Here is a 15,977-nt window from a genome sequence, read left to right as displayed (position 1 = left end):
AAAAAATACCCATAAACAGTGCAGAGGAGAAAATATGTAGATGGGTTAGGGTGGGCAAGGGTGTGTATATTGTACTTTTACACGAAATTTTGTATAAATAATAGAAAACTCATTCAGTCTAAGATATTCAAATTATATTAATTTAATTACAGAAGCTTAACGTAAATATACATCTGTGATTATTTCTTTTAGATAGCTTGCAATTAGAGCCTTATAATAAGTTTCGTTTAAATGCGGCAGAACTATCAACATTGTAATGTTGCTAGGCAACGCTGTTATCAAAACAAATTGTTTTTTAAGTGCGCAGTTAAAGCATTAAATCTGTTATCTTAAAAAATAAATAACTATGAGGTTGAAGTACGCCAAGACGCTTCTGGAAGCGCAGGTAAATAGAGTCAACATTTAAAAATCGTTGCAGAGAACATCAATTAAAAATGTATTGTAAGTGTATTTTGCAGGATTGCGAGAGTCCTATTGCTGATATCTGCTGGTCACCTAACAACGTTAAGTTAGCGGTAGCAACTTGTGATAGGCAAGTGCTTTTGTTCGACCGAGATGGTAACCGCCGTGATAAGTTTGTCACCAAGCCTGCTGACTCAGCTGCAGGGAAAAAGTCGTATGTTATTACAAGTAAGAATGACAATCGATAAATAATGTTCAAGGTTGAGTAGGGAACTATTATACAAAAAGCTAGTAGACAATCTGGAAGCTTATCAACATATTATCTCAACCCTTTCCTCCCCGAAGGAGTACAAGGTGTCCAGGAAGATTCCCCAGAATTACCAAACAAAAGAATTATAATTATAAGATGCAACGGTTTATGTTCCTTCTTAACTTCTTAAATGTTCTTCTTCATAAATGGTCCTCACGCGTTAATATCGGAATTACCCGACTAGTTTCTAACCCTCGACCTCGTCGGCACATCAGCTTATGATTGAGGGACTCTGGTGGGATGGGATTGTTATAGTTGTTAAAAATGTGGAACTCTAAGCAGTGTAGTGCCCCGTCTACCTTCCACATCACCAAGACTTACTTTAAAAAGGTGGTGGTTGGCACCTGGTTATAGCTGCAAATTCTAAGAAATGCGGCAGATGCTTTAGAACAAGGGTTCAATGTCCGCTGAGAGCGAAAATTGATATCACGTTTTCGGTAAGACAATTTAGGTCTTTGTGTATTTAATTTATATATATGTATATATGCTCTCTCGCTATCGGTGTTTATATTAACCTACACCTTTGCAAATTTAGTAACACAGGAGAAAAGGTTTTTTATGTACGAAGTTGTTTTTGTTCAGGCATATCCTTCAGCGAGAACTCAGAAATGATTGGCGTTGCTCAAAGTGATAACATGGTGTTCGTGTATCGCGTTGGCGCGGACTGGAGTGGAAAAAAGGTGATATGTAACAAATTTCCTTTGACTGGCGCACCGATGTCGCTGCTACCGGCAGAAAATGGCTTCTACACGGGTACGAGTGATGGTAAGATAAGGTGAGATTCTTTTAATAGAGAAATTAATACGCTTTTGAAAATTTATATTATGTTCAGATACTGAGGTTAATTATTTAACCTACGAATAACTAGCGAAGTATCCTGTTTAGTCATCTCTCTTAAAATGACTATTAATGTATTGAGTAACTAAAAGAAATTAATGAAAAACCCGAAAGCATTAACAAGCTCCATGAATCTAGGTCATTGGATTGCAAGATTAATAAGAGCAGCAGCATGTGGACGGGAGGGGCGTGCTGCGTGGCCTTAGCACGTGGCGGGGAGGGCACGCTGGCATCAGGTCATGTTGATGGCACGCTGTATCTTAATGGACGACTATTGCTACGATATACTCTACCGCCCACAGCTCTTGTCCTATTGCCGCCTTATGTGAGTAAACCGTAATACTTCCAACTACTTACCAAAATTTTATAAAATTAGGCATACTGGGTGTTTTGCTAAGGCATATAGTTACACGCGAGTTTTCTTTACAGTTAATAGTGGGATCGTGTGATGGCCGTGTAGCTGTGTACGAAGCCCAACGTGGGGCTCTTCTGCGTAGCTTAGAGCCTTCCCTACCACCGGACCGACGCGATATAATATCGGCCGCGCCTAGCCCGTCTGGACAAGTAAACAAAACAAACTTGCTACACTCTTTTTTGTTCAATCTTTTGAGCAAATTTTATAACCAGGGATGCATAGCGAGATTTTTTAGAAGTAGCACCATCGCTATATCTATAGAAATGTGAATAAGATAAGGAAAATAAAATGAATCCTCTGGACCTTTATAAGCACAATATGCTACGATAATGCAACTCTGGTGTAAACGTAGCCTTACATGTGACTAAAATGTTTTTCAGAAAGGTATTTTAACACGTCTTATTTTCATGTAGACTGTCGCATTCGGCGTGTTTGACGGATGCCTAGTAGGTGAGATGAAGGAGTCTGGCAGTGTAGAATTGGCCATGCTAAACATACCTAACTTTTATGCGGCACGCGCTTTAGCATGGAGCGGAGATGGGACCAAGCTGGCTATCGCTTCACAAACAGGAGCCGTGATTCAGTTAGAAGCGGTGCTAAGGTTTGAAAAACTTTTAATCCGTTGAAATGAAATCATTGATTCTGTAAGTAGGAACCAATACTTTTACTTGGCCCTAGGCGTTGGGTGTGGCGAGATACAGTGGCGGTGCAGCACGTGAGCGCGCGGCAGCTGGTGCTGACTCGCCTTGCCAACGATGCGCTGCCTCTTACTGTCACCACAAAGCACGCACCCGATATTTTTAACGTGCGGTTCATCGGTCAGTTTTTAAAGCAGAATATTAAGTTCCATATCTAGTCCTCTTCGACTTATCCGGCAACATCGACCGAGACATTTTTTCTCTTCTAGCATGTGCTCTTTCTGAATGACTGAAGCATCTAGAATGAAAGTACAAATGAATGAAGCAAATTTGGTCTTAAAAAATCGTGTTAAGTATACGTGAAATTTTGAAATAAGTTTAAAGCATAGAAGTTTCGCCTTGTTGTCATCAGAAAAAGACAATGCATCACAAATTTAAATAAAAAACCTTAAGTTGAAATAACTTTACACCTGTTGCTAAACTCAACTTAATGTGTCTCTGAAATCCCTAGTCTACTGATAAATATCATAGTGACTGTTGCTTTGTAAACTTACGTATTTGGACAGTTGAGCGCTATCTAGGATGCTCCAAAAGTTTCGTAAAGTCTGGTTTCATGACCGCGGATCTCTATACCCAATATGTTCCTAAGCTTGTAAGGATTGTTTGATAGGTCTTGCATTTATTCACTTTTATAAGGTTTTAAAATATTAAAACCTGTGATTACTAGGTGTTTTGTATCTTTAATTTATTCTATAACAATAAAATAAGAAGTGCGTAGGAATTATTCAAACAGTTCTACATTTGTTTAGGTGCCTAAACAAGATAAAAAGCCCTGACAATAATAACTTTTACCCCCCTCCCCCCCAAAGATATAAAACAAACGCATTTGAAATAGATCAATCAGTTAGGGAGCCATGATTCCATAGACAGACAGAGTGATAGTCAGACGGATAGACACGTAAATATTATAATTATCCTCTTTATATGTTGAGGGGTTAAACCTGGTAAATAATTTTTGTGTCTCTATTAATTTATGTACTCGCTTTTTTGTTTTTCTCAAAAGACACGACTAGATTGTCTACCTTTTTTACTTAACGGAGTAAAAGGGTAACGGAGTATTTTGAATTAATTCAATTTCAATAACTATTTGAAGTTTGAAGATTTAGTTTGGGATTCGTTTTTTTATTTAATATACATTTACATTATTTAGCCCAAAGCTGTTTATTAAGAGACATATTTTTTTGTGATTACAGGGAACGATTGGTACGCAGTGTGTCGTACCAGTAGTACACTAATTTTATGTGACATAGCAAGAGGTCTCACCAGCGAGGTAATTAAGATATAAAATTTGTTGTTCATCTGCGTTTATTATTCCATCTTAAAGTTATTGAATATATTATAATCATTAAAAATACTGTAGATCCCGTGGTCTGGTAGCGGTGAGCGGGTATATGCAGCTGTGGGTGGAGCGTGCCTACTGCACAGGGCTGGCGAGTTGAGCGTCGTCGAGTATGGCCTCGACAAAGTCTTACATACAGTAAGGTTCACTAAGTACACTGTTCTATACGTAGAAATCTTATATTTAAATTTTAAAAATAGTATCTTATGTTAATGTTCTGGGTAGCAGAATTCTGTGTCATGTTTTTTGTATCAAAGATTGCAAAGGAACGGACCGATTTAGGACCTACATTTTGTTGGGATAAAATATTACCCAATTAACGATTACAAAGACTTGTGGATTTTAAAATGCAGGTCACTGATATGATATTGCGACATAGGAAATACTATGTTATTTGTAATGTTGAATATCGTTGTGTGTAGGTACGGACGGAACGCGTGAACCCACACGTGTTAAGTGTCCGTATTAACGAAGGAGCCGCTAGCGGTAATGAGTTAAGCGATAGAAAGCACCTAGCCTACCTACTGGATAGACAGACCATCGCTGTGGTAGATCTTGCGACCGGTAAGTAATTGTTTTTCAAATTAAATCAGAAAACTATAATTTTGCAGTTGTTGTTTTTTTTTTTCGTCATAGGAATACAACTAGGTCAGTGGTGGCATGAAGCTCGCGTCGACTGGCTCGAATTGAACGAAAGCGGACAGCTCCTACTTTTGAGAGACACAAGACGCCGGCTGGCATTGTTAAGACTACATACAGGAGACAAAGTAAGAGTAGAAAGTTGAAACATTTACAAGCTTGTTTGTATTCGTGGTTTCTTAATTCTGGTCTGTTTATTCAGGAAATCATTGCTAGCGGCGTATCATTTGTGCAGTGGATTGAAAATAGTGACGCAGTTGTCGCTCAAACTCCAACTCATCTTCTCGTCTGGTATGTGAACTTCATGTAGATTCAGCGTCCAGCGTCATTTTGTCAAAGATAATGTACTCGATCAGATAGCTATGTCTTATAAATGCAGGTACAGTGCATGGGATTCTGGTAGCGTCGAAATGGCAGAGTGCGGTGGCGCTGTTGCCGTCGAAGTGATCTCGCGCCGAGTTGTGCTTGATGGAGGGTTACTCCCGTATCTGCAGTTAGACGAACATCGACTTGCATTTAGTATGTACTGAAAAATCTTAAATGTTTATTTTACTTGACTAGTAACTATTTTTTGGACTTTAAGGTCCAAAAAATTTGTAAGTCTTTAGCTAAGTACCATAACTTTATTAGATAATGCACTTCGGAGCGGCGACTTGGATGGATGTGCAAAATACCTGGACGGTGTGGGCAACAATGCGGATGTGGCTCCTTTGTGGCGACAACTGGCTGAACGTGCATTGGCTGACGAAAATGTCCAAGTAATATTTTGTGTATCGTAACAATGAAATAATTGAGTTACCTTCTGAATTTTACAACTTGACTGGATCTCCAAAACCTTTCCTTTTAGTTGGCGGCCAAATGTTACCGTGAAGTTGATGATGAGGCGCGCACTTTTTATTTGGAGAAAACTGTAGAATTAGCGGCTGCTGAAGGGGACGGCGACGTCACAGTTGGTATGACGCATCAATTTTACTATTTTTTTTTGTCATTAGATACTACAACTGGCATAAACTTATTTTTTTTTTTCTAGGTTTAAACAATGCCATAGTTAGAGCTCGTCTGGCAATATTTGCTGGCGACCTGGCTACGGCTGAAGAGTGCTATGTCCGGCGCGCTGGTCGTCCGGACCTAGCCGTTGATATGTACAAACAGTTTAATAAATGGACTGACGCTATAGCTCTCGCCGAGAGAACCGATCGCGCGTCGGTAGCCACAATGAAACAGCAGCACATGGATTATTTAACATCAACTGGTTAGTTGCTATAACACCTTCACTATTAAATTAAATGCACTTGTAGATTACTTCAAGATCATTTTAACGCAGTACATTGAAATCTCTAGTATTTTAATTTTAATTTTCCAGGAAGATTAGGTGAAGCTGGGGCAGTCCTAGCTGCATCCGGAGACATTCAAGGCGCAGTAAAACTTTGGTTGCGGGGAGGACGTTCACGGCGCGCTGCCGCTCTCTTGTTACAGCACCCGCATTTACTGAGAGATACTGATTTGATAGAAGCTGTACATACACAGCTAATTCAGGTTGTATTTAATATAGCGAACAATAAATCAAATTATTATTAGTATAATTTATTGGGAAACATGTGGTATTTTAGGAAGAATGGTGGGAAACAGCCGGAGAAATATCAGAACGCAGAGGTGACACTCGGGCTGCGGTGGAGTATTACGCGAAAGGAAATAATTATGCAAGAGCCGTCCAACTGGCTAGAGAGGTACGTCGGTTCTTAAATATTGTGTAATCTTTTTTTAGCCTTGATGTTCTTACTAGGAGTTCTACTAACTATATATAGATTATAAATCTCTTATATTTTGTTAATAAAGTAGATTTTTCCATACTGATTAAGATTTTGTATTTATGGACTTCGACATCGATATCGATGTAATGATCTTTTTCCACGGTGCGTCCTGTTTGTCTGCAGTCTTCGATATGATCTCGTACGCGATATCTGTTTATGTGGCAGTGAATAGTATGTAATGCGGTTTCTCTGTACAAGCAGGCGTGTCCTAGCGAGGTGACAGCTCTGGAGGGTCGGTGGGGTGCGTACCTGGTGTCCGCGCGGCAAGCGGGCGCCGCCGTGCCGCACCTCATCGAGGCGGGCCAGTCTCGCGCCGCGCTGGACGCCGCGCTCGCCGCGCACCACTACAGGAAGGCGCTGCAGATACTGCAGGTACAGACACTCTAAATACGATCTTCCAGCTAGGTTCATAACCTTAATTCCTATAACTTTGAATACTTAGCAGTTATTAATTAAGTGTGTTACCATTACCATTTGCTAAGAATGTCTAGTGTGCTATGAATTGTAAGTCAAGTTGCTACAAGTTGATGATACTACGGATGTCTATTAATATCCAATTTTCTTCGAATATCAGTGGTGCGAATGTTAATTATAACTAACGTGTTATGAAATAAACATTATGGTAGATTTTAACGTTCTAGATAGATATAAGGACGCTTGGTATCGGAATGTTAATCCACGGATAACCTCCATTCCTCGGATTGACTCGAAAAACTTAACAGAAAAATTGTAACGATTGCCCCAAGGCTTTGTTCCGGACATGTTCCATCGAGGTTTTGCACATCTTGTGAAAAAGGTTTCGTCAAGTCGTTTTTGTGTTGTACATTTATGTTCTGTATAATTTAACGAAAGGTGTTTACTTAAAAAAAAAACAACATTTGCTATGAGTGCTAAGTTGGGTACAAACGTCATCTTTCCTACGAACATTGCAGATAGTTAACTTTTTGTCTTTTTCAAGTGTACTATAAATTTTGATCATGCTAAGAATGTCAAGGTCTATTTTGTAGAACATGTTACTTGTTAGTATGTATAATAGGCATCATATAACTGACAGTATGTTTTTAAGAATCCCTATATTTTCAGGCAATCGATGACAAGGATTCCATCAAAGAACAGTGTGAAAGACTTGGCGATCATTTTATTTCGACACGTGTAAGTATGCTGTAAACAACAGAAAAAGAAACGTGTGATAAATTATTTTATAATATCCATGGATCAATAAAACGTTAGGAATGGGAGACAGCAGAACGTGTGCTGACATCATGCGGTATGGCGGAGCGATGTGTGAAGGCTTACAACGCGGCGGGTAGAGTCGCGGACGGCCTGCGCCTCGCCGCGGGGCATCTCACGGAGGAACAAACCAGGGAAATATACATGCCTCTCGCACAACAACTTAGAATGGACGGACAACTGCGCAAGGCTGAGCAGATCTATATCGGGCTAGGAGAACCAGATGAGGCTATATCCATGTATAAGGTACATTGTTAAAAAATATATATATATTTGATAGTTATTAGACAGATAGGCGAAATGAAAACAAAATATTAACCTACATTTTATTTAGGAAGCATCTCAATATGAGGCTATGTTGCGACTGGTGGCAGTTCACCGCGGCTCGTTACTAGAAGCGACGCGCCGACACGTTGCGCAGGCGCTCCATGCTTCTGGAGATCTTCGCACAGCTGAAAATTATTATATACAAGCTGGTGAGATATTTTAATATGTTGGTTGTTTTCTCTCCATATTTATTGATATTTGCTGGAAATTAAATTAATGTTTTTTACAGGTGACTGGAAAAGTGCAATTCAGATGTATCGTTCAGCTGGTCAGTGGGAAGGTGCGGAACGAGTCGCCCGCGCCCACGCTCCTAGTGGTGTTCAACAACAGGTGATATATGATATGATGCTGAAGTAAAACTAAACAAAATTCAGTATCTGAAACCTGATCCTATTTAAAAGTAAAAGTTCAAACCTATAATTTATCCATGTTATTGTAACGATATTTTCTAAACAGGTGGCACTGCAATGGGCTGGCGCTCTTGGTGGTGCGCCGGCTGCTCGTCTGCTGGCGGCGCGAGGTCTTGCAGCCTTAGGAGCTCGTTGGGCTATACAAGCACAAAGGTTTTAGTTACTTTGAATTCCATATCGACTTTGTTTTATATGACAGAAATTTTAATTTGGTGTACTTCCAGATGGGATATTGCAATGGAGTTGTGTTCGCTTGGCGGTGGTATGACTCGCAGTGAGGTAGCGCGGGCCGAGGCTGCCTCGTTAGCGGACGAGCATCCCGACGAGGCGGAAGCCGCCTTCCTCCGCGCCTCTGCCCCTGACCACGCCGTACGCATGTGGCTGCAGCATGGGAAACATCAGCGAGCGCTCACGTTGGCTGAACAACATGCACCACATATGGTTTGTTAATTTAATTCATAAATTTTTGCTTGTTTTATATTTAATTCATTTTGTTGTTTTGGTGTCAGCGGTTTTAATTGTTTTTGTGTAGGTAGAGGAGGTGCTAGTGGAAGGAGCAAGGGCAGCAGCTGAACGCGGTGACTTACCTCAATTTGAGGCACTTATGATACGAGCCAACAGGCCGCGCGAGGTCGTACAGCATTATAAAGATTTAGGTAAACGAAACCTCAAACAAAAAAAGTTTTGCCAGATCCAATTTGTTTTTTGCAATAATTTATAGTAATTGCATTGAATGTGTGGGACTGAACTTGTACAGAGTTGTGGGACGAAGCGGCTCGCGTGTCCCGTGAGTACCTGCCGGACAGCAGCGGCGGCAGCGGCGCGGGGGGCGAGGGGGTGCCCGGCGAGGTGCCGGCGCTGCTGCAGCGCGCGGCGGCGCACGCGGACGCGGCCGAGTGGTGGGAGGCGGTGCGCCTGCTGGGAGCCGCCAGCGCCGCCGCCGCCGCCGCCGCCGCGCCGCGCCTGGCCGAGCGCGCCGCGCTGCGGGCCGCCCGCCTCGCGCGCGACCACCTGCACGACGCGCGCCGCCGGGCCGCCGCCGATATGCTGGCTGAGAGGTGCCTCCCTAAACAACGTAGAAACTTCAAATACTACACCATGAGTCTAAAAAGCTTTTATGCTTTAAGCTTTATTGAATGGCAGGTTTGCTGCTATCGGTCAGACTGACATCGGTGAACAACTTCGAGCTGCACTTTCCGAGGGCTATGCGACGGAAGACGAGGCACCAGGTTAGAAAAATATACATTTTATAAAGTTATAATTTTAATTATAAAGTAAGATTGGCTTAGCAGTATAGCTGAATGAAAGAGCTTCTCATTATAATTTTTATGTGGGCATTTGGATTTGAATAGAAATAACCAATTAAAAAGTAGGCTACTTGTAACATTAAAAATTAAATAAAATATATTATTACAAAGCTATCCACAAATCAGCTTCGTCGACGGAATACGAAGCAGCAGAAGAGGCTGAAGCCAGCGGGGCGGAGACGGAGGAGTCGTCGTCGGCGGCGCTGGAGCGGCTCGCGCGCGCCGGACACTGGCAGCGCTGCCTGGCGCACGCCGCCGCGCGCGCGCCGCACTACGCGCTGCGATACGCCGCACACATGTTCAAGGCGCACCCGGTACTCAATAAAACTATCGACGACGTGGTTGCCTATAGATTGCAAGTAGAGCTTTATCATTACAAGTGAATAAGGTGTAATTTGAATATTTTATACATAAGCCAAATTTTTAAAGTAACTATCGTGATTTATTACCTATTCATTACTAAGTACTAAAACATGTTTAATGAATAATAAATTGTAATTTCAGCGAATGGAAGGCATTGACATCGAGTCGGAGGAAGCACCTGAAGTGCTCTCCCAGGTTCTAGAGGTGTTACGGCAGTACCTCAGTAGTGGCGAGCCCGGCATAGACTCTCTGACGGGCAGCGACGCGCCGCTCGCCAAGGCCGTCTGTAGCGAGATACTGGTTAGAGTGTCTACTGCACCGAAAGCATTTGCTGCCCTGAAGGACGCTTCTGGTGTTATGGTTATTGCAGGTGCAGAAGATCGAGCTTTACAGGTAGGTAGATTCTTCTGTAGTTTATTAGAGAAGAGTACGTACACAGTTTCATTTTACGGTGTTTATTTGATTCAGGCTATTACCCTTTTGATGGCACTCCATGTGCCTCAAATAGCTGGAAAAGCAGCTCGCGCTTTGCCTCGTTATACAGACATCATCGTAGCAGATGTTGGTAAGTACTTTTAACTGATGTTCTATATTTTATTGACATTATCTTAGTGCTACGAGGTTTGTAGCGTGAAACGAAGCTTGACTATTTATTTGTATGAAGAAAGATTTTTTTGCAGTCTTGCGCATATACATATATACGAATGATTATGATTGACAGTATTTAGAATCTTATTTTTTTTTTTCTTTATACCTCATGCATCATAACTTTTAGGTACATGTAACGTCTGCGTAGCTGCTACGACTTTATCTTCGTAGCTATAATGAAAAGTTCTTAACAAGAATGCATTTTGTGTAGCGTACTACGCTTGCGGTATGGCCGTCCGAGCAGAGGGTGCGAGTGGTGCGCGCGAAGCCTTTGTTTTGCTTAATCGCTGTCTGGACCTCGCCGAGGCTGCTGATGACGATTCAGCACATTTACTAGACTACACTGATTTCGGTATACGATGTTATGATTTTTTTTAGTTTAGTACCTAGTAGTTTCTCGTCGTCGTTTTTTAATGTAATTACATTATTTAATGTTTAATCTGTCGATTTGCAGATCAATATTAAAATACTTATAGGTAATGACATTAACAGTTAACCATTCATAGCAACCAATCAATTAAATTAAGAATGATAAAACATGGGTAGGTGCGTTTATATTCGTGAACCATAAAAAGCTGTTAACCGATCATCATTATTTAGAGTGTACAGACTGGAGCCGCACGCCGCTCCTGTTAGAGAGTGGCTGCGTGCGCGGCGGAGCGCTGGAGGACGCCCGAGAGTGGGTGCTGGCAGTGTCCATGGACCAGGCCGTCGAACAGGTTTGTATTATATTGGTATTTGTCTACATATATCGCTTTAACACAGTAAATTATATAACAATGCAAGAAAGTAACATTAAAACAAAAAATACGGTACTAATTATATTGCATGGTCTAACAGAAGAAACTTACTATTCATATCATATTCATTCGAAAAACTCATTCATTCATTGAATATCATATTCATTGAAATTGGTAGGATGCCATTTTTATATAAATGTTCTTTGAGTAATGTATTGTTTTTTTTAAGATGTAGTGCTCTAGGTACAATGTTCATATTATTGACTAACATTAAAAATGCTTGTACAAAAATCTTTTCGAATCCCATTTACCATTCGATTATAAATCTTGTTATCTTCAAACAGTAAACTTCACCCTCCACATCAATTATGTAGTTATCCGGCTACTTCGGCTAGAGTCTCCGGACCCACAATCCTCGCGAGATCGCAGGATAACCTAAAACTTTAAACTTTCAATAATGAGTTTCGAACAACGAAAGTTTTATAATGTCTCTAGACTTGGTTTTAAATCGATTTAAGATTTAAATTGGTCTTTTGTTAACTTCTATCGATTACTCAGAGTTGAACATTTCGTAATAGTTTGTATTCAGCTTAAGGATATTTGTCGGAAGGATATTTGCATTATTCGTTTCATTCTATTAGTTTAGACAATTAACATGCTTGTTGTAGACTTTACCGGTGGACAGTCGCGGGATGTATGCTTCGAGTGTGGCTGATTCTGAAGCATGCTGTGTCATTACCGGCTATCCCTTAGGATCGAGGCTGGTGACATTTACTAATGGTAAGCAATTAACTGTATTGAGATTTTTATGAACTTTGACTCATGTATCATGTTGATTTGTACATTAAGTTTTATTTAAATACAGTAGATAATAGTAGATAGTAGATTCGTTGTTTAGGCGTCAAAATATGTTCAAGCTTAGTTGTGTAAATTAACGACGTAATTGACTCTCTTGATGACTAGCGCCTAAAAGTTAAGATTGTTTTTATTACATGGTTATTTATACAAAATCAACTGAAATCCAAAAAGTAATATTTGTCTGGTTGGTGGAATTTAATTTAATATGACGTAGGCAATGGTCTTCGTTGATTGTACCTATCTTCATCGTCATTGTCTCTAATAGGTCGTTGCGCTAATCGCGAGTGGTGGTCGCGATGCGCGGGGGCGGCGCGGGCGGGCGGCGCGGCGGCCGCGCTGCTGCGCGTGCTGGACGCCTGGTGCGGGCCTGCCGACGTGCACCATGGGTAGGAGGCCATCATAATTTGTGTAGATATAGCCAGCAGTTCGTAATAAATAACATTAAAAATATACGACGGTTTTTTTGTTCAAAACTCTGTTGAAAACAAAACTCAAAATGAAAATATCCAATAAATACGAGTACATTCTTAGCAAAATTTGTGAATGGCCGTTATTTGGTTTTGATTAGCATTGAATCTCAATAAAACACCATTTATATTGTTTATATCGCTATAATAAACTCATTTGTTATCACATTTATTTAATAATATACTTTGACACACATATTTTACGTACTATGATTTGTAGAGTTCCATTCCATTCCCGTGATTAATGCTGAAAGACATTCAGGATGAAAATCATGTATCAAGTTCAAATTCAATGAAATGAACAGGTTGACATAGTACGCTTATAACCGAATACTGAAACATCCACCAATATTACATAACTGCTAAGTCTCAGGCAGCTACCGTTATCTTAAGGTGTAACGTCGACAGCGATGTAAAAAAGTTGTGTTTCAGTGTTCAGGGGTAGTGTATTACAGACATTATAAAAATAAACTTTGCTATCTTAGATTCTTAAGGTGGGGCGCATAAATATAATAAGAAGTGTTTTATTTCAGTATTTATCTAGGAACGGAATGTGGAAATGATTGTGTACTAAGAAGGAACGATATATATTACTATATGTAGGTAAGTAAGAAAGGTACAAAGTATGATATCCGATACCATATCACACGATGCAGTGCGGGCGCGCGAGGGAACTGCCCGCGCCGCGTGATCCGCGGTATCGGGGCTCATCGAGGCACATCATATTTTAGATTATGTCTTTACATACATCCCTTAAGTAAGAATATTACTTTGTTATTACTCTAACATATCAAGATAATAAGCGTAAGTAGTTTTGATCGATTCCAACTTTTGTCAGAATTGATAGTTATATTATTAAATATCTAGATTTGATACATTTATAAATATTTTCATATAGTATATTTCGTTCAAATTAATCAAATACAAAAATTATATTGTAAAAATATTCTTAACACCAGATATACATATATATTTAGGCATTTTAAATAATTTGAGTATTTAAATATTTAGTTATACTAATAAGTGAATATTTCTAGTAAATACTTCTCTCTCTTGGGAAATATACAACCACAATAGAATAAATAAAAACGACGCACCATAGTCTTGTCCGAGCAATCGTATCGTTAGAGGGGGCGGTGTCGCTGCGTGCGCGCAGCCGAGCGGGCACGAGTGTTGCGACACCGCCCGCTTGCCATTCCCGTGAACGTAACAGCCCGTCAGTAAGCAAGTTAAATATTGTCAGATGAGCTTCTAAGCTATGATAGCACTGGAAGAACACAGATATCGTCAAAATACAATATATTAAATACCAATCACGAGATATGTAGTTTGTTTCTAACACCGATGATCAAAAATATCATTTATTTCACGATTATTTATTTATCTACTTAAAGAAGTTGCTTATTATTTGTAACTAAACGAGTGGACTGTATAAAGTGCGGAGTATGCTCACGACGCAGTCGTTAGGATCGCGCCGGTGTACTCAGTAGATTCTGCATCTACCAGATAGCTGTGAGGCTCTTTTTCTACACTCGTTACTTAATTAACTTAATAAACCACATTTATTCCGTGATGCAGGAATGCCCGGACTACATCTATAACATGAATGCTAAACTCGTGAGAATGCCGACTATTTCAGGATATTAAAAAATAGTATTAAAAGTCAGAGATGTGTACCCACATTTCGATCATTCTAAGTATTATAAAGATTAACTAGACTATCACGAAAATGTTGTGCGTAGGAAATTGGGAATGAGTTTACAATAACTATGTACAGTTAAGACGAAGAGTTAGATTTCGACACAACAAAATAATATTTTATCACATTGATAAAGAGATGATTTGTAAACGAAGTAGGTGTATAGGTACATTGGAAAATTCACTAAAGCACAACCTTGGAAGAATAGTATCTAGACGCGCTTACACACTAGAGTAACGATAGAAATGTTTTAATCATATAAGGCAAAGTGAAGTGGGGTTCATTTAGATGATAAGTTTATAACCGACAGATAAAGATGGTCCTAATAATGAAATAGGTGCCGAGAAATACACATTATGCGGAGTATAACAGTTGGAAAGTTTTAAGTTTCACCTAGAACATTTATTTAGAAAGTTCATTTGTGAAAAAATAATTTTCCTAAGAAAGTTTTATAAAGTCGAAGTCACGAAGTTATTGATATACATACACATTGAAGAGTGTATCTTACATCTATTTGAGACTATTGTACTTCACATGAATTTTTCTACTTTTGCTTATAATGCTACATACTTTGAGATTTATTGAATTAAATTGTGACACACATATAATTATGATTAATTATTATACATAGAACATAACGTTGCTAATAATATATTATTTGTATTTAGTTTTTGTTTATAAAATGTAAGCACATAATTTAAACTCATTTTAAGACGACAGAATTCTTGATTTAATAATAATAACCATATTGAGGATATAATAAGTAATTAGGCTCTTACAAGTTTGGACATAACGTACACTCATAAAAAATTGAAGCACTTCTCTACAATAAGCTCCTTTTTATTGAACTACAGTCTAAATGGTGTGACGTCCTACTGGGGCTAGCCTTAGAGGCATGATTCATGTTAAATTAAAATGTATTTTATTATACCCCGAGTGCAATGATATGCTCCTTCATATTGATATCTTTTGCAGGATTTACATGTATATTTATATATGTATGTGGACTTTACCCATGCCTGGTAATTCCAATCATTATTTACAATCACATTCAAATAACAACACAATAAGTTCGAGCGTTTCACAGCATTGTGGGCGTTTATATGCACAGCAAAAATAAATAGGAGCATCATCGTTGGGGACATGTGTAGCCGTCGTGGTGCGCTAATAGTCATCGCGGCGCTCCGGCGACGGCTCCCTGGATCAGTCAGGCGACTCGTCGTTGGCGAAGGAGGTGGCGGGGAACAGCGGGTACCAGCCGTATGTGCGCTGCGGCAGTGTCAGCTTGTCCAGGCAGATCTCCGCGCCGCCCAGGGCCAGGTTGTGCTCGAACCCGCCGCAACGCTGCCACAACATCACCACCAAGGTGCGTCCAAGCGCTTCGCTTGCCTGATAATTTAATAACATATTTTCATTTTTCATACAAAGTTGTTAAAATACTTTCATGGTGGTGGTATAAAATCGATTAAAAGTGCGG

General features: G+C 39.8%; 2 protein-coding genes across 4 annotated transcripts in view; one reads left to right on the top strand and one right to left on the bottom strand.

Annotated features, from left to right (window-relative positions):
- The first annotated feature begins 19 nt into the window (after positions 1 to 19).
- LOC113496602 (intraflagellar transport protein 172 homolog) lies at positions 20 to 12,753 on the top strand. Of its 3 annotated transcripts, none has more exons than XM_026875885.1 (35): positions 20 to 385; positions 459 to 630; positions 1,295 to 1,487; positions 1,688 to 1,874; positions 1,979 to 2,113; positions 2,378 to 2,565; positions 2,643 to 2,782; positions 3,856 to 3,932; positions 4,023 to 4,139; positions 4,424 to 4,565; positions 4,638 to 4,768; positions 4,843 to 4,931; positions 5,020 to 5,159; positions 5,271 to 5,398; positions 5,488 to 5,593; positions 5,671 to 5,892; positions 6,004 to 6,176; positions 6,251 to 6,367; positions 6,653 to 6,823; positions 7,535 to 7,603; positions 7,682 to 7,927; positions 8,016 to 8,157; positions 8,238 to 8,338; positions 8,465 to 8,571; positions 8,643 to 8,859; positions 8,951 to 9,074; positions 9,176 to 9,476; positions 9,562 to 9,647; positions 9,837 to 10,039; positions 10,230 to 10,481; positions 10,557 to 10,653; positions 10,948 to 11,088; positions 11,337 to 11,455; positions 12,145 to 12,256; positions 12,600 to 12,753. In XM_026875885.1, the coding sequence occupies exons 1-35, from the start codon at positions 347 to 349 to the stop codon at positions 12,722 to 12,724; spliced, it is 5,109 nt and encodes a 1,702-aa protein (XP_026731686.1). In that variant the 5' UTR covers positions 20 to 346; the 3' UTR covers positions 12,725 to 12,753. The 3 variants fall into 3 exon arrangements, with proteins under 3 accessions (XP_026731686.1, XP_026731694.1, XP_026731678.1); XM_026875893.1 differs by having other exon boundaries at positions 447 to 630; positions 9,852 to 10,039; XM_026875877.1 differs by having other exon boundaries at positions 447 to 630.
- Positions 12,754 to 13,768: 1,015 nt separating this feature from the next.
- Positions 13,769 to 15,977, bottom strand: part of LOC113495665 (regulating synaptic membrane exocytosis protein 1) — a 92,723-nt gene continuing 90,514 nt past the window's right edge. Inside the window, exon 21 of the mRNA XM_026874914.1 lies at positions 13,769 to 15,889. Within this exon, the coding sequence (XP_026730715.1) occupies positions 15,704 to 15,889 (186 nt within the window). The 3' untranslated portion in view covers positions 13,769 to 15,703. The remainder of the gene's footprint in view (positions 15,890 to 15,977) is intronic.

This window comes from Trichoplusia ni, chromosome 1, assembly GCF_003590095.1.
Source record: "Trichoplusia ni isolate ovarian cell line Hi5 chromosome 1, tn1, whole genome shotgun sequence".
Classification (NCBI taxonomy): Eukaryota; Metazoa; Arthropoda; class Insecta; order Lepidoptera; family Noctuidae; genus Trichoplusia; species Trichoplusia ni.
This window is presented reverse-complemented; position numbering and strand designations above follow the sequence as displayed.

Coding starts and splice junctions, on each gene's coding strand:
- LOC113496602 (XM_026875877.1), top strand. CDS start 347: ATGAGGTTGAAGTACGCCAAGACGCTTCTGGAAGCGCAG. Junction 5,594..5,670: donor GGACGGCGACGTCACAGTTG/GTATGACGCATC, acceptor TTTTTTTTCTAG/GTTTAAACAATGCCATAGTT. Junction 9,477..9,561: donor GCCGATATGCTGGCTGAGAG/GTGCCTCCCTAA, acceptor ATTGAATGGCAG/GTTTGCTGCTATCGGTCAGA.